The 24,342-nt window shown below is 38.9% G+C and overlaps 1 protein-coding gene across 5 annotated transcripts in view; it reads left to right on the top strand.

Annotated features, from left to right (window-relative positions):
• FGF14 (fibroblast growth factor 14) overlaps positions 1 to 24,342 on the top strand; it is a 386,777-nt gene that overhangs the window by 250,408 nt on the left and 112,027 nt on the right. The window contains exon 1 of one of the 5 annotated variants that reach the window (XM_032100144.1): positions 5,658 to 6,799. The exons of 3 other annotated variants lie outside the window; for them this stretch is intronic. In XM_032100144.1, coding sequence (XP_031956035.1) covers positions 6,607 to 6,799 — 193 coding nt within the window. In that variant the 5' untranslated portion in view covers positions 5,658 to 6,606. Of the gene's footprint in view, positions 1 to 5,657; positions 6,800 to 24,342 lie in introns of those variants that run through there. One more of the 5 variants, XM_032100141.1, reaches the window with a different exon arrangement.

Genomic DNA, 24,342 nt, shown 5'->3' with positions numbered 1-24,342 from the left:
TTGTGTCACCAGAGCCTTGTTTGAAGCAGTCTGGTGGCAGATCTACTATTAGCTTCAGTAGGAACAAAATTAATGGTAATGTGTATCTGTTATTAGTTATTACTAACCTCTCTTTGTAGAGACTATTTCATTTTTAAAGGTAAAATCTTATATATGTCACTGCAGAAACCACAATGTATTTAATTTTTAATTACTTTTTCAGATTTTACACTAGAAGTGATCTTGATTATTTTTATGTTTCTCTTCCTTCACTTCTGTTGTTAACTGTTTAAAAGAGACTAAATGGGTTTAAGTTTTGGGCCTGGGAGAGCTATTTTGGAGATCCTTATATGATCTGTGTGCTGTTCAAATACTCCTGTCAATCCAGCTGGTTTCTTTTGTTCACCTGGTCTGAAAAGAAGTGGTATTGGAAATAGAGGACAGGTGGAGTGAAAAACAGGAAGAGTCATGAAAGATGTCACAGGAGCTGTGCTAAAAGTTAGCAGATGTAATCATACATCTTATCTGGATGAAAGATCAATTGTTAAAAATAGCATTAAGAATCTTTATCCGCCTTTTTCCCTTGTTGAAGGATGAAGAGTTAGCCCATGGAATAAAAAATGAAACTCTGAATTAAAGCAGGTGTTTCACTTGACACAGCACTACTCATGAGACTCATTACTACAGGATAATCAGTGCAATTTGTCATTGGAAAGGGAAGGGGGACAGCAAAGTCAAAAAAAGCAAAAAAAACCCCAAGCAATCTGAGAATTATGTAATGTCTAAAGAGTAAGGCAATATCTAGTGTAGAGGTACTCAGTCCTGTGAGTTACAGATGTACCTAGGAAATACGTGAAAGAAATATCACTGGTCAATGCAGAAGAAATATTGCACCTGAGCTGCTATAGGCAGTGTTACATATTTGGATGGTTATGTTCTCTGCATAACCAGTCATCTAATGCAGGATTTCCTTACATGGTGCATTAATTTATTCTTGCATATACAGGGATTATGTTTTAATGTTTTTTCTTATGAGTTGGATACATAAGATCAAGTAAGTCCACAGCCTGTGAAGAAGCTGGCTAAAATATGTGCAGTCCTCTGACCAACATATTGGAAGCTTACTTTTGTTTTAATTAAACGGATTCACCTGACCTATTTAAACAAGTGACTCCATAAGACCTTCTATGTATTTAGTAAATTTTAATAGGTATGATTTTGGCTCTTTGAGTGCATTGTGAATGCTAAGACTGAAAGCTGAGTGCTTTTGATACAGAGAAGTGCGAAAGGATAGAAATCCAAATTCTGCAAAGTATATGACCATGTTTAACAAACTTTGTTCTTAATGTTCTTCAAAGTCTAATCAATAACCATCAAGTGTTCAGGGTGTTAAGGATTTCAAATTTCAGTGCTTCATACTAAATTCACTTTTGAGAAATTAACAATAACTTATAAGGAGAATTATATCCATATTAATATACAAGAACATATAAAACTGACCTCATTAAAACTCTTTACAGCTCATTGCACAAACATACCATACTAGTCTTATGATAAACATGGAATGCACATGAAATATCTGAAAAGGGAATTATTATCTATGTTTTAATATGTTCATACTGGTATGCTCATGAAAAATGTGATCTTTTAAGCTGACAAACGTTTTTCTAGCTCATTCAGTTTTGTACAATTAAACACTTACCTACCTACAGAGTAAGCCATAGATTATATATTTCACCTTGTTCAAGTCGTTAAGTTATTTCTCTTGCTCCATCTTTTTCCCCCAAGAGAATTAAATCAAGAACTGAAAGTTACTATTGCTTGCCAACACCCATCCTCCCCCATATATACACACTGTGTGCCCTGGGAAGATATCAGTTTGCAATTACATGAATAATCCTATTTGTAGGACTGTATCACATTTTCTTATGATATTTTGGGGAGTGGAGGGGTCTTAATATGTACCTTGAATTTAGACAGTTTAATTATGGTCCACTAAAACTACCAGCAACCTTCAATACATTTTTTTATCAGAACCAACAAACCAGAATCACAACTTCAGCTGGAAACAGTACTTTGGGAATCAGTCTGCAGTCTTATCAGAAGCACTATAAGGATGATTAAATAAAGCCATCACAATTTAGAAACAAGTGATTTTTCCACTCCTGAAATGTCTCTTCTTGGAATATTAAATTTTCCCAGTGGTCTAGATGTAGTTTTATGCATGCCTTTCAATTGCTAGGCCTAAGTTGGTACTTTTACCCCTAGACTTTCCTTTCTACTTTGAGTGGAAGTATAAGGAGTAAGGTGCTAATATTTTTTGCAACTATAGCACACAACATCTTCGAAACAAAAAAGACAAACATTTTCAAAGACATGAAACAATCTTCAACTCTGTAAAGTCTGAAAGAACATCTAGATTCACTATACTTTATTAATGACTTCTAGAATGTAAGCTGACTTTACCTCATCATCTTCTAGTGTATTTAACTGGACAAGTGAGCTGTGTGTGCCCTACTGTTGGCAAGTAAGTGCAATAAAAACTTCAGTAGAACTCATGAAACTTAAACATGCTTAATAGCAGCATTATAATCTGGCATTTTACACTTTTAGAAAATATATTTGTAAGAACTTTCACCTTTATTTGATTTATTTTGGTTGGTTTTGATATCAAGAACAGTTTAAGGATATCTGGGAGGAGAAAATTTGGGTGGAATGTGCGTTCATGGGTACATACCTGTACATTTTTGTTTATATTGAAATGGTTTATGAAAGGAAGATCTCTGTAAAGTTTTAATGTCTGCATTGACCAGATATTACTCTGCATCTTGTAACATCATCCAAATTATTGCAAAACATATAATAAGTGAAAAAAAAGAAAAAAGAAAACTCCCACTGCACATACTGTATAAGGATGACATTTTAAGTTCTACAAATTTTGTAGCATATGGATCTAGGTTATGATAGACTATAAAGCATTGAATACCATTTTTCCTAATGGAAGTTATTAAAAAAGCATTTTATGTATATCTAGTATATGCATATACACAAATATCAATGACATATATTTTAATATTGAACTTTGATGCCTGAAAAGATCACATTGAAATGTACATGTTAAATTAGCTGGCATGTAATATGGCTTGTTCCCAGTAATACAGCAAAAAGTAAATTAAGGAATAATAATGCTTCATACCCTAGCATATAATAAAGCAAGCATTTTATGCACACTTTATATACATTGAATTTTTTACTCTAAAATTCGTCCAAGAAAGCAATTTTACAGATTCTGTAATGTTTTTGTTTTAGAAAACTCCTGAAATCCATAATAAATTACCAGTTAGAAATGAACAGATGGGAGAATAGAAAGCACTGAAAATCTCTTCACCCCCTCTTTGGCTTTTAATCGTTTGTTTTCATATCCCGAATTTTGTTAATCAGAAATAAAACTCTGTTTTAATGTAGAAAATGTCATAATTAAGATATTTCCATTTGTCCTAAGTGCATAATCTCATGCAGTTCCTAGTCTTTAAGGTAGCCGATATGTTCATACTTGTACAATCCATCTGTTAGCAGAACCTTCGCTTTGACTCGAATTGCACACATTTTATCACAGGTTAGGACACCAGATGGCTCTCTTGAGTTTTCTTTGTAAAACCCTAAGCTGTAAACAACTGCTCTGCATTTCTGAGATGTGAGTACAAAGCTATTTTTTTTTTAATGTAAAAAGTAAGAAACACATTTCTCTTTGTCTATAGCACACCGCCCGTTTTCACCCTCTCTCTTGCCTTTCTTTGCCATCACCCTGAGCATCATGTTGTTGAGAAATGTGTGTTTTGGCAAAGGCCCAGTATTTGAAGGAAAACACAGAAAAGGAACAACAGTAGTAGATGGTATATAATGCATAGCATCATCGGATACTATAAAGAGGAACTTGGGACCCACACCTTTTTGGAGAGAGTTTCTCATGCAAATGTTAGGGCTATATGTATGTATCATAGCCCTGCATTCCTGAGAAAATGAGAGATTGTGGGTGGCTGGCCTCTATTTCACTCTACTCTCTCTCATTCATTCCTTTGTTCGGAGCCAGCAGCCAAGTCGAGCTGACTTTGGGCTATGTCCTGTCAGCTCGCCCACGGCAGGGACGGGATGTCCCTGTGCCACCCGCGGCCGGTCTCTGCTCCGCTGTCCGTGGTGCTGCAGGCAGAAACAGACCGGGACAGGGAAGGCGGCCGGCACGGGACCAGGGCCGGGGCAGCGGGACGCCCACTGGGGCGGCACTCGGAGGAGCGCTTCCCTCTTGAGGGGTCTGAGGGAAGGCAACACCATGTCTTGTCCACTTTTGAGAAGGAAGGAAAAAGAAAGCAGTATGCAAAAATACTACACTGAAATTTAAAATTTTTAAACAACAATCACCTCTCTGTCTAATTGCATTAGTTAAGGCAATTGTAACCGTTGTAAGGAAATTGCTGCTCTGTAAAAATTGCCAGATAGAAAATCCAATGAGTCTTAGCTGAATCTCTTTAGAGACACTTTTAAATAGAATTAAAATGTATTATCCAGATCCGATTGTGCATGTTCTGTTCCTAGTTGGTCTAGTATTAATACAAAATCCCTGTATACTGGAGTTCCCACCATACACTTTTGCCCTTTGTATAAAAATAGCACTTCGTAGACTAAAGGATTTAGGGGGAAAATGGTCAATATCAAAGAAGCTGAATCCTCTGCTGAAACAAGAACCTATTCTTACATACTAGGTTCTGTATTGCAAAGCAGTGAATTTTCCTGGATGAATATTTACACCTCCAAGCCTGTTTAAAAAAAAAAAAAAAAAAAAAAGCAAAACAACAACAACAAAAACCCCAAAACCATCTGATAAGAAGTTAGAGTATTGTGAAAACAGTATAAAAATAGATAATTGCCTGTGCAAGCATCTGCCCTTCTTTATAGGCTAACTGCATATTTTTCTGTGTAGCTGCTTGTTTCCTTCCTCTAGTTTCCTCTGGCTAGCTAAAACTTCAGAAAGTTTAACCATTAGGCTTGCAGAAAGTAAATACGAAAAACTTTGGGCCATTATTTGGAAAGGGAGCCAAGCCAACAGAAAAAGATGAAAGGAAAGAAGTGGGATGTCTTATTTTACACGGTATTTACTATTTGCAGCGCCTTGTGAACTTCTCGGGGCAGATGCTTCTTAGGTGTTCTGTGTCTAGTGAGCTTGGCTGGTGCTTCCTTAAGTGCTCCAAGACGTAGCCTATAATTTTACACGGTGCTGGTGATCGATAAATCCACCTGCTGTGGCTATTTGTGGGTGCCCTATGTAATCCCTTTGATATTTGGGTTGAAGGTCCCCTCAGCCCCGTAGGTGTGCTTCTCCCTCACGGCTCTAAAACCTTCCCATGAGGCAGAACCCGCTCTCCCTCCAGACTTCACCTCCTGCTCTCTCCGTTCCTGGATTGCGGGGCGAGGAGGGGCGGGCGGGCACCCCTGCCCAGCTGCGGACGGGCTGGCGGGCGGAGGGGCTGCGCGGGGCAGGGTGCCCTTGGCGGAACGCGGTGTCGCCTCAGCCGTCTGCCCTGCCTCCCGGCTCCCCCCGCCTGGGGACGGGGACAAGTGCCGGTGTCACCGCTGGAGGCGGCGGGGGCGGCCGGCAGGGAGCCGCTGCCGGGGAGCTGGAGAGAGGGTGCTTGCGAGGGATCCTCGGTGTGCCGGGGCGGGCGAAGGAGAACGGGGAGGGCCATACGCCCCTCCACCAGTGCGTAGGGCCCTCCTTCTTACCCCGGGAAGGGAGCCCCGCACGAAGCCACCCGGAAACCTAACGGGGGGCAGAGGCAGCTGGCGGCTGATCCACCGGGAACCTCCCGGTTCCCACCAGCAAACCACATCAGCATCACCCCGTCCCTCCGTCTCTCTCCCCCTGTGCTTTATTCCTCTGCCTTTCCCCATTCTCCCTCCTCCACTGCTTGCACCCTCGCCGCCCCTCGCCTTGGGGAGGACAAAAAAAGCTCCAGCGGTGCGTGCCTCTGTGTGTGTGTGTGTGTGTGTGTGTGTGCGTGCGTGCGTGTGTAGGGGAGGCTGGAGCGGGGTGGGACCGAGGAGCCGTGATTACAGCTCTCCCTGGAGAAGAAGATTGCTCTCTCCAGATGCTGATTTCTGAAGCACTTGGCAATCATCAGGCGGGAGCCAGGAAGAGGCGGCGGTAGCCGCCCCGGCCGTGGCGATGGCAGCGGCGGGCGAGCGGTCGGCGGCGGCTCGGGGTTGAGGGGCAGCCCCGGGAGGCGACGCTGCCTGGCGGACCCGACCCGATCGACCCGACCCGACCGGGCGCGGCTCTGCCCTGAGTCCCACTCGCTCCGTGCCGCTCCGCTCCGCCAGCCCGCCCGCAGACATCCGCCCGAGCAAGTGCCCCTGCGCCGGGACACGGCGGGAGGGACGGCGGGGCACCCATGCGGTGACCCTCGGCGGCGGCAGCTCCCGCCGGCCGCAGGGTGCCGGTGCCCCTCCGCAGCCGTGCCTCGGGCCGGAGGAGGCTCCCTCTCGCCCGCGCCCCCGGGGATGGGTTCCCGCCGGGGCTGAGCGCCTCGCCGCCTCCCTCCTCCCTGCCCGGCGTGGGCGAGCCGGCGAGAAGCCATGGCAGCGGCCATCGCCAGCGGCTTGATCCGCCAGAAGCGGCAGGCAAGGGAGCAGCACTGGGACCGGCCCTCGGCCAGCAGGAGGCGGAACAGTCCCAACAAGAACCGCGGGCTCTGCAATGGCAACCTGGTGGACATCTTCTCCAAGGTCCGCATCTTCGGGCTCAAGAAGCGGCGGTTGCGGCGCCAAGGTGCGTCCCTGTGGCCGGGCCCGCCCGTGGGCTCCCGGGGGGCGGGCGGGAGGGGGCAACCTGTGGCGAGAAACTTCCCGGGCTGGGCGCCGCCCCCGCTCCCGCCAGCCGGCGGCTCCCTGCTCCCCGGCAGCGGGCGAAGGGATCCGCGGGCTGAGGAGGGCGGCAGCCGGCGGACCTTCGGTCGGGACCCCCTGGGCCAGCCTTTCTGCCCGGCTATCTGCGCTGGGGCTCCGGTGTGGGTCACGACAGGTGTGCTGCGGGCAGGAAGCCCCTCGGGGAGACCTGCCCGCCTCCCCGCGCGTCCCCGTCTCGCTTGTGTTTCTCTCTGAAGGACAAAGAGCGCACGGCGCTTTGGGTGTCCGGTGTCCGGGGGCCATCCTTCGCCAGCCCCTTCACTGAGCCACCAATATGGCTTTGGTAGGTGCAGCCCGGCTGTAGTGAAGGGGTCCCGCTCCCCGCCGCTCGGTGACTTCCCAGTCAGCACAGTGAGAGGTGAGGCACAGCCGGCAGCTGTGGGAGAGCTTCTCGGCATCCCTGTGGGCACCCAGGTGCAGGTCCACCTGCCTGTTGCCCATCGCCAGCCAGGGCCTTGCCATGCAGACCAGGAGGTTTTGCAGGCAGTTCTTATTCAGGGAAGATGACCAGGAGTCAACAGAGAAAACTGGTACCTTGGTGATTGCATTCTATCCAGTACTTTGTATTAGAACCCTAGAAATAAAAGAAATACAATGGTATTGCAGTGACTTCTTTGTTTTTGAATTTTGTGGTATTCAACAGCATTCAGAAATGGTAATGACTTACTCTATGTCCTCAGGAAACAAGCACTTTTAGAACAAAAGGATTATATCATGAAGAGTGAAAATGTTAAGTATCACTTGAAACATGGCTAATACCTACCAGTCAATGATAAAGTACAAACCACCCTCTGTTATATTACAGAATGCCACCATGTGTTGTGGTTTCGTATGTATACTACAGTTCCTCTTTAGGTTGGGTCGGAAGATCATTTTAAGAAGCATAATCAGGGAACTGTCCTGTTCCTCCTTCTTTATCACGGCTCACATTTGAAAAAGCATAAATCAACAAAATCCACACAATTTTATTCTTACATGGCTTTCTTGCAGTAAACTCCTAATGCAAGCTAAATCTTGCCATTTTTAGATAGTACAGGGATACAATGAAGATGAGCAGGAAAATGTCAGTGGCAACATCTATGGTGGCTTTTTTTTTAAGCAGTCTGTGTGTGCTTTAGCAGACTAGAGTATCTGGTATATGATGGTGGATTTTTATAAATGATATTTTTCAGTAAAACAAGTTTAGGGGGATTTGCTAACTGAGCAACTGTGCTTGACCACCTGTGCATTCTTATTTGGGGGAAAACTCTGTATTTGACAATATTACCATTTGAGGAGGAGATGACTGCCTCACAGCACTGAGATGCCAAACATTTTTAAGGTGAGGAGGGGCTTTAAGGAGACTTGTGAATTCATCCTTTTTCATTCATTCATTTTTCATAAGGCACTTTGTCACATCCTTGAATAAGAGAACTGAATTAGAATATAACTCCTCTGTTAACCTGTACCACTGACACAGAACATTTCAGCAAGAATAATCAGAACAAGGGCTACTCACCAGTAAAATCTGCAGTATCAGACCCCTGAGATTATTTTCCTTTATGATGAGACATGGTGATATTTGTCCATTGGTTTACATTAAGGTCTCAGAATTACTGCTCATCTGTAACAATTCCTGCTGAAAAAAATACTGTCATACCTTCTGCTATGCATGTTCCTGATGCACAAAGTGATACATGGAATACCTGTGGATTCAAAGTTGCATTCTATTTAAGAGGGAAACTGAAGAAACAATCAGGCCGAAGTCATTATTTAAATATCTTATGCAGAGTAGCTTATAGTGAATAATCGTTTCTGAAAAAAACCCAAACAAACCACATTTTATAAGGCTGATTGCTTTAAAATACATTATAAGTGTTACAAAATGAACACTTATCAGAGTCTGGTTTTAGTTTTTCTAAAGTGAGTTAAATGACCAGTGAATTCTTCACTGAAATCATACTGTCACATCCATTAAAATAAGTCTTTGCCAAGCAAAATAAGATGAATTTCAAAACATCTGTTGTCAGAAAGGTGCTATGGGATTTTGACAAATAAACCTTGTGTAAATGATACAGAGTGTCACAAGAGCATTGTGAAAAATGAGCTAATCGAGATGTGACAAACCATCTGTAGCATTCTCATACAATTCAATGGAAGAATAGAAGTATATGCAAAATATTTATGTAGAGTAGTAAAAGCTAAACTTTTTCTTGGAATAAAAAAGTGTTTTGCTTTGTGCTTGCATATGAAAAATAACTGTCTTCCCATCTTTGAAATAGGCAGCAAAAACTAGTGATGCAGCTTTTAAAATTAAAAATACACGTTTACTCTTGTACATACATGTATAAGTGAATTAGGTAAATAGATATACACAATATATGCACACATACCAACATGTTAGCACACTTTAAAAATATTCTTTATTTTTAAATTATTCTTTTAAAATGCCTGTTAGTACTGTTCTTGTTCAGTGGGATTTATTTGAGAAAAAATGAAGTTATTATGAATACATAAAATGCTCCAATCATGTATACCCTGATGAATTTTTTTCTGTCATTGTGACATATTCTCTGTTCATGGTCCTTCCTTTAGGGGCATACTAAAATATCAACAGAAGTTTGCTTTGGGAGACTAACATTTAGGAATGGTAGCATTAAAAATACATCCAGGAGCTCACTCAGAATAAAGAGTAATATTTGTATTTACTTGTATATTTGCTCTAATGATAGATGCCATGGTAGTTTTAAACAGCCTTTCTAAGACTTTGATTAATGAATTAAACTGCCAAAGTGATTTCTTGGGGAGACATGTTTGCTAATCTACTGAGTGGATGAAACCATTTTCATTTACTGGACATATTTGATTCATATTGTTTAGTATTATGATATTTCAAATTTATTTAATTTTTATTTTATTCTACCTGTCATCTGATGAACAAATCACTGTCATTAATTTCCGAATAACCAGGAAGCCAAGATCTTGCCTATCTGATGCCAGACATCAATCAATTTTGAGTCATCCTATCCTGCATCAGAGGTTGTTTAGTTCTAACAGTTTAATTTATGTTAATGTAATCACAAACAGGAGAATTGACAGATGATATTTTGGTTTCATGTGAAATAACCTTATCTAACCTGGAGCTACCCAGTAAAAAGAAGAAAATAAATGTCACTTCACCTCATGCATCTACAAAGTGCAGAGCTTAAAGCATATGCTTGTCACTAGTGCAAATTCAAACTTCTTAGCCTGTATTTTCATCTACATATCTAGCTGCTTTGCTAATCTGAAAAATCTTCATTTGGTTAATTAGGTCCCTTGAGAGTATTCTACTTAAAAATGCTCAACATTTAAATGTATTAAAAGCCAAGTGTGATGTTTACTGTTTCTGTGTGCTAATACCACATTAAGACTTCTAAATTTATACATAGAGTGTATGAATTTTGGGACAGCTTGGCCCCTGATTTCGTACATTAATATTTATAAGAAAGAGAGACCTAGGGAACATGTTCAGAAAATGTACTGATTAGATTTTACTGCATCTACAAAGGTAATTTAATTCTCCAAAGAAAGGATTTTTGGAAAATTCATCAGTAGATCAGCTAATGTTTTTTTGGCAGATGTGGGAGTCGCCCATAATCTCAGATATAAGATAATTCCCAATATGCATAATGCCCTAAGTAGTTTCTAGTTCTCCTACTTGTGGAATGAAGTGGAGCTGGAATGGAGATCTGTGCATGTGAGTGTACATGACTTGTTTCCCAAAGTTTAAGAAACCACATCAACTCCCACCAGTCAGCTCCAGCGCTGGATGATCTGCCTTGCTCAAAGTTTCAGAAGGCCAAAACTTGTGTCTGTGTTTTCCTATGTGACTGTCTTCAGAATTAATTCTTGGTAGTTCACTAAAGTCCACTGTTCCTGCATTGTCTAGGTGCAAGACTGTCTATTTTTCAGGGTGTTTAGCTGATGTTGCTTGTTTTTCATTATTTTTCTTCAAATGAAATTGATTAAACCACAACCCTTTTGGAACTATAAACACTCTTAACAGTGTATAGAAGAAATTATTACTTCTTTCCTTCATTGCTGTTAACCTGTTCAAAGGACTGCATGATAATCACAAACTGAAATTGTGTAGCAAATATGCTACATTTCGTGTAAAATATTCTAAGCATGTTTAAAAAATATTTTTGAAAACATGACTTTTTAGACTCCGTCTCAAGCTTTCTTTCCCATGCATTCAGTATTTCACATAAACCCTGTGCTTGCTAAGGGAAGCTTTTGAAAGAAATGCAGTAATGGCTGGGATGAAATTCTTATTCTAAACTGGTATTGGTGGCTCTAAAAGTGATGAATGAGTTGGCTTTGAGAGCAAATGGGAAAAAACAGCTTGAAAATGGTAACATAATTTTAGGGACTATTGATTTTTAGAAATATCTCAAACAGGAGTGATAGAATAGTGGGCATTTAATGTAGGGATAGTGCTGTAGCAGTGTCATTTCAGAATATCTCCCATATACTAACATTGCTTTTGAATGTCTTCACTTAGTAATTGGTGATTTAACTCTTCATTAGAAAATGAACTCTTCAAGCTTGAGTGATCTTCTGGATCTCTAAAGTTCAGGCAGTTTCAGTCCACATATAGCCTTGTAAGGTATATCCCTTATTGTATCTATTAAATGTATTGTAGAACTAAATTATCTGATTATTATAGATATTAGGGGAGATTGCAGTACAGGTCGTCTGATTCATGGTGATGTACCAATAGAAACGTTACAGGTGAGGTCAGGTTTCTACACTATTTAAAGACAGAATGCTGTCTTTAAAAAATATATTATCTATTGACAGATAGATTAACAGTATTTTGACATTATTTTTTTTTGGTGTTTCAGGCTCTGATTTGAATCAAACAAAACCCAGAACTTAAAATTTGTTTTGAATGAGTTTTCAAGTCAGCAGTAGTAATTACAGAAGTAATTAATTTCAATATAGAGATAACACCAAAAAAGTTTGTTACAGAACAGTTTTCTGTTGAAGTCTTTTGATTTAGACTCTAAGCATCATTTTGAAGATACACAGCTGTGGATCCCCATTTTTTGTAGTGAGTAAACAGGGGTCTGTCTTACTTGGTCATACATAAGCTCCTTTCTGCCTTAGGCAACTATTGGAGTTAGTGATAGACAGGAAGACGTACTCCTGACATGCACTCTTACTGTGCCATCAGCTTTTTCTGAAACCCTTTGACACTGGCCTGTTTTTGTTCCCAATAGTTGTTGTTGTTGTTATTATTATTATTATTATTATTATTATTAATCATCTCCGATCTTATGCTCTGCCATAGACTGAGCGGTGTGAAAATAGAAAGGATATTCCTGTTCCATGGTAGAAAAATATAAGAAAATTAGTAAGGCTTTAAATTTATTTTATTATGATCAAAAATCAGCAACCTGCTTTCATTACATTGTAGATGGCAACATTTCTGTACTTCAAGGGTTTAGTTTGTCATTTCCATTATATAAATAAGATAACCTGCTGAGGTCCAGTGTAGATCTTCCAGTTAATTTTCCTATGGGACTGAAAATTAAAGAACATATGCTTTCCTGGTGCCAACGAAGAGCCTAGATGCTTTTGATGCCAGGATTTAGGAATATAATTTTTGCATTAAGTTACAGATGGGCAGGAGTAGAGTCCAGGACTACCAAGATCTGATTATATGTTATAAACTATAGCTGTTTTCAGTAATAGGTAACATTATCTAAATTTATATTTTGGTAAATAAATAGATAACCAAAGAAAATGGAGAATTTTTGTAATTCAAAGGAAAGCTAGTATAAGATAGGAAGTATTAAATGGTAAAAGCTTGATATAAAATTTAGATAGATGGGCTGTGTTGAAAAAAATTACAGAAACCTTGTTCCTTCAAGGTTTTCAGGATTTCAGGTTGTTATGGTTGCCATTTTGTAAAATGGTGAGTAGAAGCTAGTAAGCATGATATTGGATGTTCGCTCAGATTTTCATAAACGAAGCTAGAGAAAGTTGACGGAAATAGGAATGTGAAGAATATCCTTTTTCTGGGATATAAAGTATAATCCCTAGGATGTAACTAAATTAAACAATTTAATTACATCTGTGGTCTTGATTCTAATCCCTTACCCAGGTGTAGAACTTTTGAAAGGCATTGGAGTTACTGTGCTATAAAACTACTGTACATTGAACCAAGATTGGATACCTAATTGGCAGTAATCAGCAAAAATAAATGACTGAACTCAGCATTTAAGAAAAATATTAAACCAAGCATTTTGTTTCATGTAAGAAGAATTGAGCTTTATGAAACACAAGCACACAACCTATTCTCTCTGGAGAAGTTAATTAAAAAAAATATAAAAATAAAACCACCATAATTTATTATAATTTCCATTGCACAGTCTGCCTTTTCTGCTTTATTTTGCAAATTCCAAGATGTATCCAAGTTACTAAATGTAGCTGCTCCTTCTTTAGTACTGTGAAGCCTGGCCCCAGAAAGAGTGTGGTTTTGGTTGTTAGATTATTTTCAGTGTTTTTTAGAAAAATACAAAAGAAAAGGAAAGAAAAGGAGAAGGAAGGAAGGAAGGAAGGAAGGAAGGAAGGAAGGAAGGAAGGAAGGAAGGAAGGAAGGAAGGAAGGAAGGAAGGAAGGAAGGAAGGAAGGAAGGAAGGAAGGAAGGAAGGAAGGAAGGAAGGAAGGAAGGAAGGAAGGAAGGAAAAGTTTTAAATTATTCTTCATTTTTAATGGTTCTTTTTACAGGTGAACATGAGTGGAATTTTGTGTCCTAATGAAAAGGGACTTTTTGAGCCTCAAGGCATTTTTATTACTGAATTTCAAAGTCACTCAGCACACAGCAGATCTGTCAGGATTAAGAAAAGGTCAGCAGGTTTCTTTGCAGTAAAGATTCTTGTGGAACTAAGAGCCTAGAGGTGGGAGCTGGAACCAGGGTCTCCCTTAATGCAATAATGCATTATAGGTATTTCATGTTTGGTTTTGATGAGCATTTGCACTCCCTGAGTGGTAGAGAGAGACTTCCTTAGTTACCATTTAAAACTAGAGCAATGGCTCTAGTTTTTTTTTTTTTTAGTAAATTTACTGTGCTTTTGTTTTAGGATTTTCTGTAGTGTGAAAAAGGGTTGTCTGTGAAAGGTAACTATTTAATTCAGACTTCTGTGATCATAAATACTAAATTTTTGGCTTATATATACCTACTTATGTGAAACCATTACATATATATAATGCTTAGGTTATGAAAATACTCTTTTTTAAAAGTATGTTCTATAATGAATCAAGTGAAGTCTATTTCAGTATGATTCTTATGATTTCTCTACAAATCGGCAGCAGAGTTTTTCATACAACAGCAGACTTAATTTTTGTGATTAAAATGGTGTGTATGAAGCTTATTGGTAATTCCTAAAGAACAGTCTGTCTGCTAGAATATAAAGTAAATAGGTGTTTACATTTGTTTTTGTTTTAATCCTTGATTATTTCTTCTTTGTTTTTAGGAACAATCTTATAAAAAATTGGTATATTCAGAAATGTGGTGAAGTAAGAACTTCTTCCAGCCACTCTTCCTTGTACCTCTGTAGTTCATGGATTATAGTAACTGTTCCAAAATCTTTCAGCATTTTCTGAGTGTTTGGTTGTTCACACACTTACTGCTTTATGCATTGTGAATATTCCAGCCCGAGCAGATGCTCCTCTAATTTTCATCTATGTAGTTTATGTATAACTGGGACTTGGATTCCTCTAACTTAATTAGTGGTTTGTATCTCTTCATATGAAATTCTGATGAGTTGAAGAATTTGCCACTGTAATCTGTATACCAGCGACTATCAAATAAATGAACTCTTAAACTTCATTGCTCTACTTTACTCTTTCACTTTTCTCGCTGTGTAATCAGAACAGTTCCTTCTATGTAATCAAAGCAAATACACATAAAATGGGTAATATTTTGTTCCAAACAGCATTTTAAACTGTATTATTAAAGCCAACAAAAATAAGATTCCATCAACTATTGAATCTCTTTCTAAGGCCCTAGAAAGAAACTTGCAAGATAGGAAGGGCTTTGCTACAGCAAAATTTAGCAAATCTCCCCTTGTGTCCAGAGCAAGTTTTGTCTTATCAGAGGTGTGATGAGGCTTGTACCTGGAAGCAGAGTTATGTCATTAGTCCTGAGGATTAGCCATGCTTGCCCTCAGGCAAGTAGAGGCATGATTACAAGATGAAGACCTAAATATGGTTGTGTAAGGATACACAATAAGTTAATAGTGGATTCCTCATGCCTAGTTCCTCTTCATTATCTTATCAATTATCTGGTATCATGACTGTGCCAAGAAGTAGGAATAGTTATAAAATGGCACAGGATACTTTGGAATATTTTAATAGAAAACCATTCCTGGGGCTGAAAAATTGAGAGATTGATCCCTGCTGATATAGATAATCCGAAGAAAAGCAAAACTTTTTTGCTTCTAGCAAGTGATATTGAACTTAGCTTGTGTATGTTTTAAGGATTTGAAAATTTATATGCTCCTCCTAAGGTACTCATTAGAAAATTATTGATCGTGAACAATATGCATTGTCGTCATCATCATCTATCATCATCACCATCATCAGTTCTCACTACCAAGCAAGTAATTTTTTCGTCTGGACACTTTAAATTTTTCTTTGGATCTTACTTTGGATTCACTTTCTTTTAATCTTACTTTGGATAATCAAGTTTAGTATTTATCACTAACTCCAATAGGAGACTGGTGCACATATTACTTACACATCTTTCACAAAGATTAAAAAATGATGACCATAGTCTTAACCTCCTTATTAACACAGTTAGGGCTTGCTTAAATTAACAGTCTGAATTCTGACAACAGGGGTTTTTTGCTTATCTTTTTTTATTTTCCCTCTGAAGATGGTTTTGTGCAAAGATCAGTATATGGCTGAACTCTTCAAGGCATTCGATTGATAAATCCAACTTCATTATTGCTTCCAGTTGTATTTTAGTTTTCTGACAAAGTAGAAATATCTGTCATTCTAGTTTATGTATCCACAGACTTTTGCCAAAACAAATGAGAAAGCTGCTTCCATGGAGCATCAGTAATGACTTTTTGAGGCAATATTGACGGAAAAAGAGATAAAACTTTTTAAATTTCGGCTCTCAAGTCAGATGTCCCCAAATTTGCAATTTATGTACAACTAAGAACTGTAGCATTTTAGCACTTTGGTAGATGTAAATTAATTCATTAAGTTCTGTTGTCTAGGTTGCTTATATGTGCTAAACAACTGCAAGGTTGTGATGTTACTACCCTAACACCAGGTCTTTTGATGTAATGCACATGATTTGGGGAATCCTTGCAAAATTAATATGTACTGCTCTGTATAACAAATATTCTCTTGCAAGTTCTATGTAAAATGACCAAAAAAAAAAAAAAAAGCATGTAAATAAATCAAAATGAATGGATGGCTCAGATTTATATACATTATGACACTTTGAAAACCCTGAATGCTCCTAATAAGCAGCCATCTTTCTTTGGAAACAGTGAATGTCGCTGTAGAGATAATTGAATCCAAACCACAGAAAGGAAGAAAAACTAAATAATTCCCATTAGCCATACTCTCTAGTTCTCTATTTTAGAAAAGTGTATCGGCACTCTCAGAGTTTTTTTTGTTTCAAAAGTGTGTTTCTGTTAACAAGAGAGAAACAGACTCATGTTCATGTTCATAAAGTCAAAAGTTATAGAAATCAATGCAGGTTAAGCCTGAATAATATTGTTGTAATTAAACTAAGGTATGAATAGTCATTTGTATCTCATTGTTGTGATGACAAAGTGATTGGATTAAACAATAGCCATCTCAGGGCTACTTATCAGGTTCAGTGTAATTCAATCAATCAATCAATCAATCATCATCCTGTTTACCAGTGGTTTATGTTGCAAACATAATGGTTGAAATTAACTGGTGCTGTAAGCAAGCAGTTCTGTTGAATTACTGGGGTATATTTTTAGGTCAATGGATGCCAGTGAGGTTGTGTTCAAAATTTGTCAGGGATAAACAGTCAACAATTCAGAATCTGAGTTACTAAAACTCTCCACTTTCAGAGCTTAAGCAATAGCAGCTAAAAATGGTTTAAGCAGCTTCAGTGGCAAAAGTGTGAAGACTATGGTGAATCTCATCTTAAAAATTGTTTATGCATACAGGTTCTTAACTATAATTTTGTCAGATCGTTACCACCTTCAGACAGTATTGTTATTTTGGTTTTCACAGTTTGCATTTGTTTCAAATATTGAGAGGGATGCAAGGAAGATCAGCCTGTTTTCTACTCTTTGCTGAGCGTTTAGGTACAAGTGGTACAAGGGTTGAAGATAAGTAGTTGTGGGGAATGAGCCGGTGGAAAATTGCTGATGATGTTTTTACGAAAACATCAACTGAAAATTTTTGGCTAAATTTTCAGAAATTTCAATCGTGTTAAGGTGTGGAAAGGGAAAGTTAAATGCACCTGAGCAGACTGGCTAGAGATCTGAGTACTTGTAGATTAAACAGACCTGTAAAGACAAGGTAATTTTTAGGATTTTTTATTATTTCTGTCCTGGTATTAGCATCCATCTGGGACATAATAGGAGTTGTTTGAAGCACTCTCTTTGAATTGAATGAACTTCGAATATAAGTAGTATGATAACTTCAGAACTTTAGTTCCTAGTTATAGTAGGGATACCAGCTACATTTGGAGCCTGAAGCAGCAAAAATGTTTTGTTTCCTTTTAGGTATTTTTGTTGCAATCAGTTGTATCAAGGATGACCCCAACTACAACAAACATGATCTGATGTAGAAACAATCTTTAACTATTTGCTACATATTTTTATTCTACTTTATTTAGTTTTTGATAGTGCAGTATTTTAGATGCAATGGCATTTTTTCCAACTGGTTTCCAGATAGATGTGTGCCATTACATAGGAACAATTTAGGTGTTTGCTGTTGATTTTTCAGGGCTGCTCAGATGTGATACCAGAGGACTAATGGTGCAACTCACATCCTGAGTCCAATAGATTGTGGCATACTGAGGTTTTTTTCAGGGATATGTCGTAGCTGCGTAGGAAGTGAAAAAATGTTTCTTCACTTCTGCCATAATATCAGCAATGTCTTGCACAGTGGCTTTAGTATGTTGACAGCTCTGTGAGTCCTGAGTGCCTCCATTTGGTTATTGAGTTGAATTTTTATGTCTGAGAAGGCTTTTTTCTTTTATTTTTAAATTTTTTTGTAAGTAACATGAAAATTACACAGTTTTGGACTCTTCTGGCTACTGCCATGGAAACAGAAAACTGTCTTTACTGGATAACTATTGAAATACCAGTATTGAAATACCTGCCATTTTTGTATCCTTTGTTGAGCTTTGTTGCCACCCTTCTTCATTGCGAAGATAAGGCTGAAATAAGGTTTGCCATGGCAGTCATTAAGGTAAAATCAATCAGCACTGGATCTCACATCTTGTTCCAATGGGAGCAGTGAAACAGATACCCTAGAGCTTATATGCCACTTGGTTAACTATGTGCCCTCAAATTAAATTAGAAAAAAACAGTACTAGGAAAGAAGTTCTTTTTGACTATCCTAGCAATAGGATGGAGCTGCAGATACATAAAATATGCAGATGAGTTATGCTATTAAATATTAAGGTTGCTCTGGGTATTTATGTGACTCTGTGGCAAGTAGGTAAGGTGGTAATGTTGCTTCCATGAGCACTTGGACCCTTGAATAGAAGAATATGACACTCCAATGTAGACAAGGCCATAGTTATCATTATCTATGCTGTGACAAAGTTTAGACCACTGGAAGGCCTGATACCTTAGGTCCACACCTTTAGACTACTTAAAACCCAAAAATAGAGTAGTAGTTTTTTGTGGTCTGCTCCCTAAGAAGCTCCAAACAGGACATAGTGCATTGGAAACTGCTCCGGCTGCAGAAAAGCTTCAGCTTGAAAATCACAGTAGCAATACCAACAACTTATTAAACAAAGCTGTTCAGAAAATGACTGTACTGTCATCTGGGAAAGCAAACCGACATTCAGATTTGTGGAGTTTTTCACTGTGAAGAATGCTGCATTTTCTATTTTGTCGGAACAGCATTTCCAGTCAAAGCCTGTTTTGACAGACACATCCGGACTTACCATATTGGTAAAACACCTGATTACCCAAGGGCGAGGGATGGAATGGGGAGAAAACTCAAACAAATGTGCTATTCATGTCTTGTTCCATCTGAAATACTATGGCAGATATACCAGACTTATTCAAAGAGTAGTTACATGAATAATTCAGGCTTTAACTTTTATTTCATTGGTTCTGTAATGCCTCGTATCTGCCACGATCCTGTGCAGTTTTCATGCATTAAAACACAACAAGGGGAGTAACAGTTGGTTTGTGACAACCAACTGCCTGACAGTATTACCACAGCCCTAGGCCCTAGGGTATATCACCGTGTCCCGCAGCCTTAGAGGAGGAAGAGGAGAGAAGATCCAGCAGGCAGGAATTGTGCAGCAAGATTGATCTATTTAATTTTACAAACTCTTTTATAGACTTTTTTCTTCATAATTGGACAAGGATCAGCCACCCCTTGGGGGTGATTGGGTAAAGTCCTAAAACATCCATTGTCAAAATATTTTTCTTCTGTATTCTAAACAAGACTTTTCAAGGTTGCAGGTGTTTGGTTGTTTACATAACTCTGCTACCTCTTCTGTGTGAGAGAAAAGTCTCTCACGGGCTTAGAAAATAACAAGAAAATCCTCGCTAGCAGCATTTTGTATCCACATGACAGCAATTATGTAATTTCAGTCAGTGGAGTGGGGTTGACAGCCAAGTCACGCTGTGCTGTGGCTGAACTTCAGGCCTATCCCTCTATCCCCAGTATATTTCACTGAGCTTATTTTTCTTATATCTTTCTATTACTAAAATAGGCAGATAGATGAAATTTGTTTCAATCTGTAAAGAGAAAATTAAATACAACCAGTTTTTTCTGGGACTGCAATTTTGGAATCTGCTAATGACCACAACCAACTTTTGTACAGGTTTTGATAAACAAAATCAGAGATTTTGATTCCATTTCACCAATTTCTGTATGTGCAGAATTTATATAAATCTTTCAAGACTGAGTTTTTCATTTTAGCACATGAAGCTGCAGAAATTGCTCCTCATTCTGAGTTCACCACTGCAACTAGCAAGCAAGGCTGTGAGACCAGACAAGTAGTTCTGGAAGTAGTAGATATATGAATCAAAAATATATCTTCCTTTATGTTCATGTCCACTGAATATAAGGAAAGATACTTGTGGATTCATTAAACTGCTGTGGCCTACTAGAAATAAATGTTGTAAGCTTTCATTTGAGTGGAAGCTTTAAAAAAACCAACCCACTCATTCCCACTCCCCCAGAACCGAAACAAGGATCAAGAATTGATTTAAAATATAACTACAATTGTTCTGTTGATGCAAGTTTTACTGGGTGTTTTATAAAATGAGTCATGTTTGACATCCAGACACGTTTCAGTACATTGCATTGGTCTTCTAGCTTGCATTCTTAGAGGAGCTGCACTATCAAATGTAAGCAAATCTTCCAAACTTCAGATATGGAAGCACAGCAACATGTGTGGTTTGACATCACGAGCTGTGTAGCTTAGAAAGTTCCAGTCATCATTCTAGAGAAGCAGGGATAGGCATGTTACCTGGTGTAGGAACCTGAGTGAAGAGTATGTTTTAAGAAATTAGCTTCATTTATCTAGGCTTTATTTTTAGCAGCCAAACATACGCTTTGTAAGGGTTTGTGCTTTCACATACTGACAAAGGAGTCATGACAGTGGTAAGTCACCTGTGCTAGAGAGGGTAGAATATGCACTAAGAGTTTGTGCTAATTTTGAGATTGTCTATTGCTGTTGTAGCAGTAATGAAACTCTGCCCTAATGAATATGAGATCTGGGTAATTTATTTTGTGACTTCTTCAAGTGACCTTCTGTTGTGCTTGTTTAGTTTTGCATTTTGCTTTGGTTTTTATGCTTGTTGCTGTAATTGCTTTAAAAAAAAACAAAAATGAAGCAGTTCTTTAGGACTGTATATCATCATCAAGGAAAGAAGAAAAGAATTAACTAAATATTTTATGGTGAGCAAGTAAAGTGAAATTGTCACACATAATCCTTCTTCCTAGGCAAAGGAGCTACATTTTTTTTTTTTCTGACCTTCTGGTAGAGGTTGTTGGACTGATATTTTGATTTTGCCTGAAACTGTTTTACTGGTCTGTCAGATTTGGCCAAATGCCAAACTTCCATCAAAACAGGATAGTTCTGTTAAAATTTGTGCTGGAAAACAGTCTTAAGGCTGAAGTTTTTTGGTTTTTGGTTTTTTTTTTAAACCCCAGGGCATAAAAAGCATCTCTGCAGCTCAAGCACTTTTCTACCACATGGACATATCAAGTCTTGAGTTCCTACTCACTTTGATTCAGACAAAAAGCCTTTAACCCCAGCCTGCATTGGTTGCCAGGCTGATAGTTATTCCTGTGTGAGTAACCCTGGAAATGTTTTTCCTTTCCTTTTAATTTTTGTTGAAGAAACCTTTATTCTGGGCTTTATCCTGAAAATATATTTCACAATGGGAACATTATTTTCTGCTTAATTCTGTCTGGAAAGCTTTTTCAAAATACATTGACATAGTCAGGTAACAGGTGACTGATCTTTATTACAAATGCCAGGACATTATCAGAGAGGGTTTGGTGGTGTGGAGTGATGGTAGTTGTAGGCAGATAAAGCAAGAGGAGTCGCTTCAATGTCTTAGAACCATTTTTCTGTTAAACAAATGTATAAACTTTAACCCTCTTGAGGCTGGTTTCATGCATTTTCCCACAGCCACATGCTGATTTTAGACATCAGTCAACTAATACATGTGGCACATGTAAACCTGTTACCTGTACACTATGAATGGGAGCTAGATCTTTATGCAGAATGCTTTTTGCTGTTGAAGGATCTCATAAACTTGTTTCTTCAAGAGACTGCATAAGATAGGTGTCAAGTAGGATAGGGAAGTAATTTAACTTCTGGAATGCTGTGGGTGTGTGTCACAAAGGCAGAGGGGTTGTTCCCCTTCAGGTCATTCAGGGAAGGTTTAACCATTACCACATATTTGTGTAAACTTCTGAATTTAAGGTAGTAATTTAAAATTCTTTGGAGAAAAACAGAGTTACTGAGCACCTTTTCCTGTTCTTCCTGCTAGGAAATAATTTCCTGTTAAGTCCAGTTTTGAAAAGTTCTGCCTTAAGGATGGCATTTCAAAGGATTTCCATACTGGCTGGGTTCAGATGACTCACAGCTTTTCTTAGACAAGTTTCATTGCAATCATCATTGTTACATCATTGATTTTTTTTGTTGTGGTCATTTACCATTGAATCTGAATGTTCTTCTACGATATTTTGATTCTGCTGAAGTTTCAGGATGAAGAATGTTTTCCAACCAGCAAATATGTGGCCATGGATCTACTCTAGACCCTTGGAATTAGGTTCACCTGATTGAATGAAAATTTTTGCTATGTGGATACCAAAACTTGGGCAATTTATAGGTTCATGTTTTGACTGACATGCAATTAATTAAAAATATTTATTTCTAGAGAGTAATTCATGACACCCTAAAATAGATGGGTTCACTAGCTGTGAAGGGAGCCAAGGAGGGCTGCATCAGATGTATGCTTTAGAAGGCCTAATGACTCTAGTCATAGAGTCTGCTCTAGAAGTAGGATGCTTCTGAAATGCTGCACAGCAGGCCTGAGGAGAGCTGAGACCCACAGTAGTAGTGTAGATCCCAAAACAAAGCCATCTGCCTCTTTACAGCCTCCCAGTTTCCAGTGCCTGGACAGACAGCAGGCTGGCTGATGGAGTTGGGAGTCTGAACCCTTGGGAGCCTTCCCTTGCACTGCAGTGGCAGCTTAACTTCCCAGAATGTCCTGCTCTCAGCAGAGCTGAGAAAACTGAATTCTTCTCTCACAGAGAAGTCAGATTTCTAAAGAATAAGGAGTATTTTAGGGTGCAATAAATATATTTTGAAATCTAAAATTTCCTGCCATTTACCCTTCCATTTGTATCATCCAAAATATTCTGATTATCTTAATTATAGCTCTTGTCACTAAAATTTATTGTCTTTTATCATGCCTGGAGTATAGAAATTCCTTTGATAGAAACCTGAAGCATTTAGTAGTGTTTGCTTATTAAGGAGATTTTGAGAACTTCAACATTTTAGATTTTCGCCATTGTCCCAACAATATGTAAAGTAATTTCCATACTAATTTCCAATTTACTCAGCTCTAAATTTAGGTTGCCAAGAAAAGCAATGGATGCCCCATCCCCAGCAGTGTTCAAGACCAGGTTGTTTGGGGTTTTGAGCAACCTGGTGTAGTGGAAGGTGTCCCTGCCTATGGCATTGGAAATGGAACAATATGACCTTTAAATTCCTTTCCAACCCAAGCCATTCTATGATTCTATGAAACATCTCAGGACTTTTCTAAAAGTCTTAGAGCTATTTATGGCTTACAAAAACTGCCATTAAAATAATCGGTGACTTTTCAGAAGAGCTAATTCCACTGAGAAATTATGTATTCTGAACAACACATATCCAGTAGTTAACATGAATTAACCAAAACATAATTTTAAAAGCAAATTATTTGATTTGGAATTGTTTGGAAACTGTTGACAAGAGTTTCTTTTTATTTTTTTCCCCCTTCCAGTTGCATTCATCAGTAGATGACATTTTGCTACACAGATAGGAGGCTTCTAATAAATGATGGCTATTTGCACTGACATATTTTTATATTATGAAGAGTGGCAAGCCTTTTCCCCTTCACTTACCCCTCTTTAAATTCCTCTTTTAAAATCCTTATGTTTGCCTCAACAGTGGGATTAACACTGCTTTACAGAAACAAACACACTCAATCAATGTATGACTCGGGGCCTATGACGTGCTTGTAAATAGTGCTTTCTGTCTACCCAGTTATTAATTGTGTCTTTTCCAGTCCTATTAAGTCCTTCTGTATAGCCTGGCAGGGACATCTACATACTGGACTAGGATGCAGAAAACCACATTTGTATTGCTGCTTTGGACAAACTGTTCATCCTCTTCATTTTTCTATTGTGTTGTCTGTTAAGTGAGGGCGTTGCTAATCCCTTGTGTTTAGGTGTGGCCTGGAAATTTGCTGGCAGCAGGGGCTTTTTACTGTGACTTTACAATATGAGGCCAGTGCTTATCCTCTTTCAGCAACATGCCCCTGTGCTCTGGACCAGCCCAGTCTCCTCCAAAGTGGAGCCTGACCCACACTCCTCTCCTGGTTGAGACCTTTCTGCTTTGCCCACAGGGCCATCCCCGCTTTTCTCATGCTGCTGGAGTCCAAGGATAACATATTG

The sequence above is a fragment of the Corvus moneduloides genome, chromosome 2 (genome assembly GCF_009650955.1).
Source record: "Corvus moneduloides isolate bCorMon1 chromosome 2, bCorMon1.pri, whole genome shotgun sequence".
NCBI classification, from domain to species: domain Eukaryota; kingdom Metazoa; phylum Chordata; class Aves; order Passeriformes; family Corvidae; genus Corvus; species Corvus moneduloides.
Note: the sequence above shows the minus strand (reverse complement) of the source record. Positions and strands in the feature narration are given on the sequence as shown.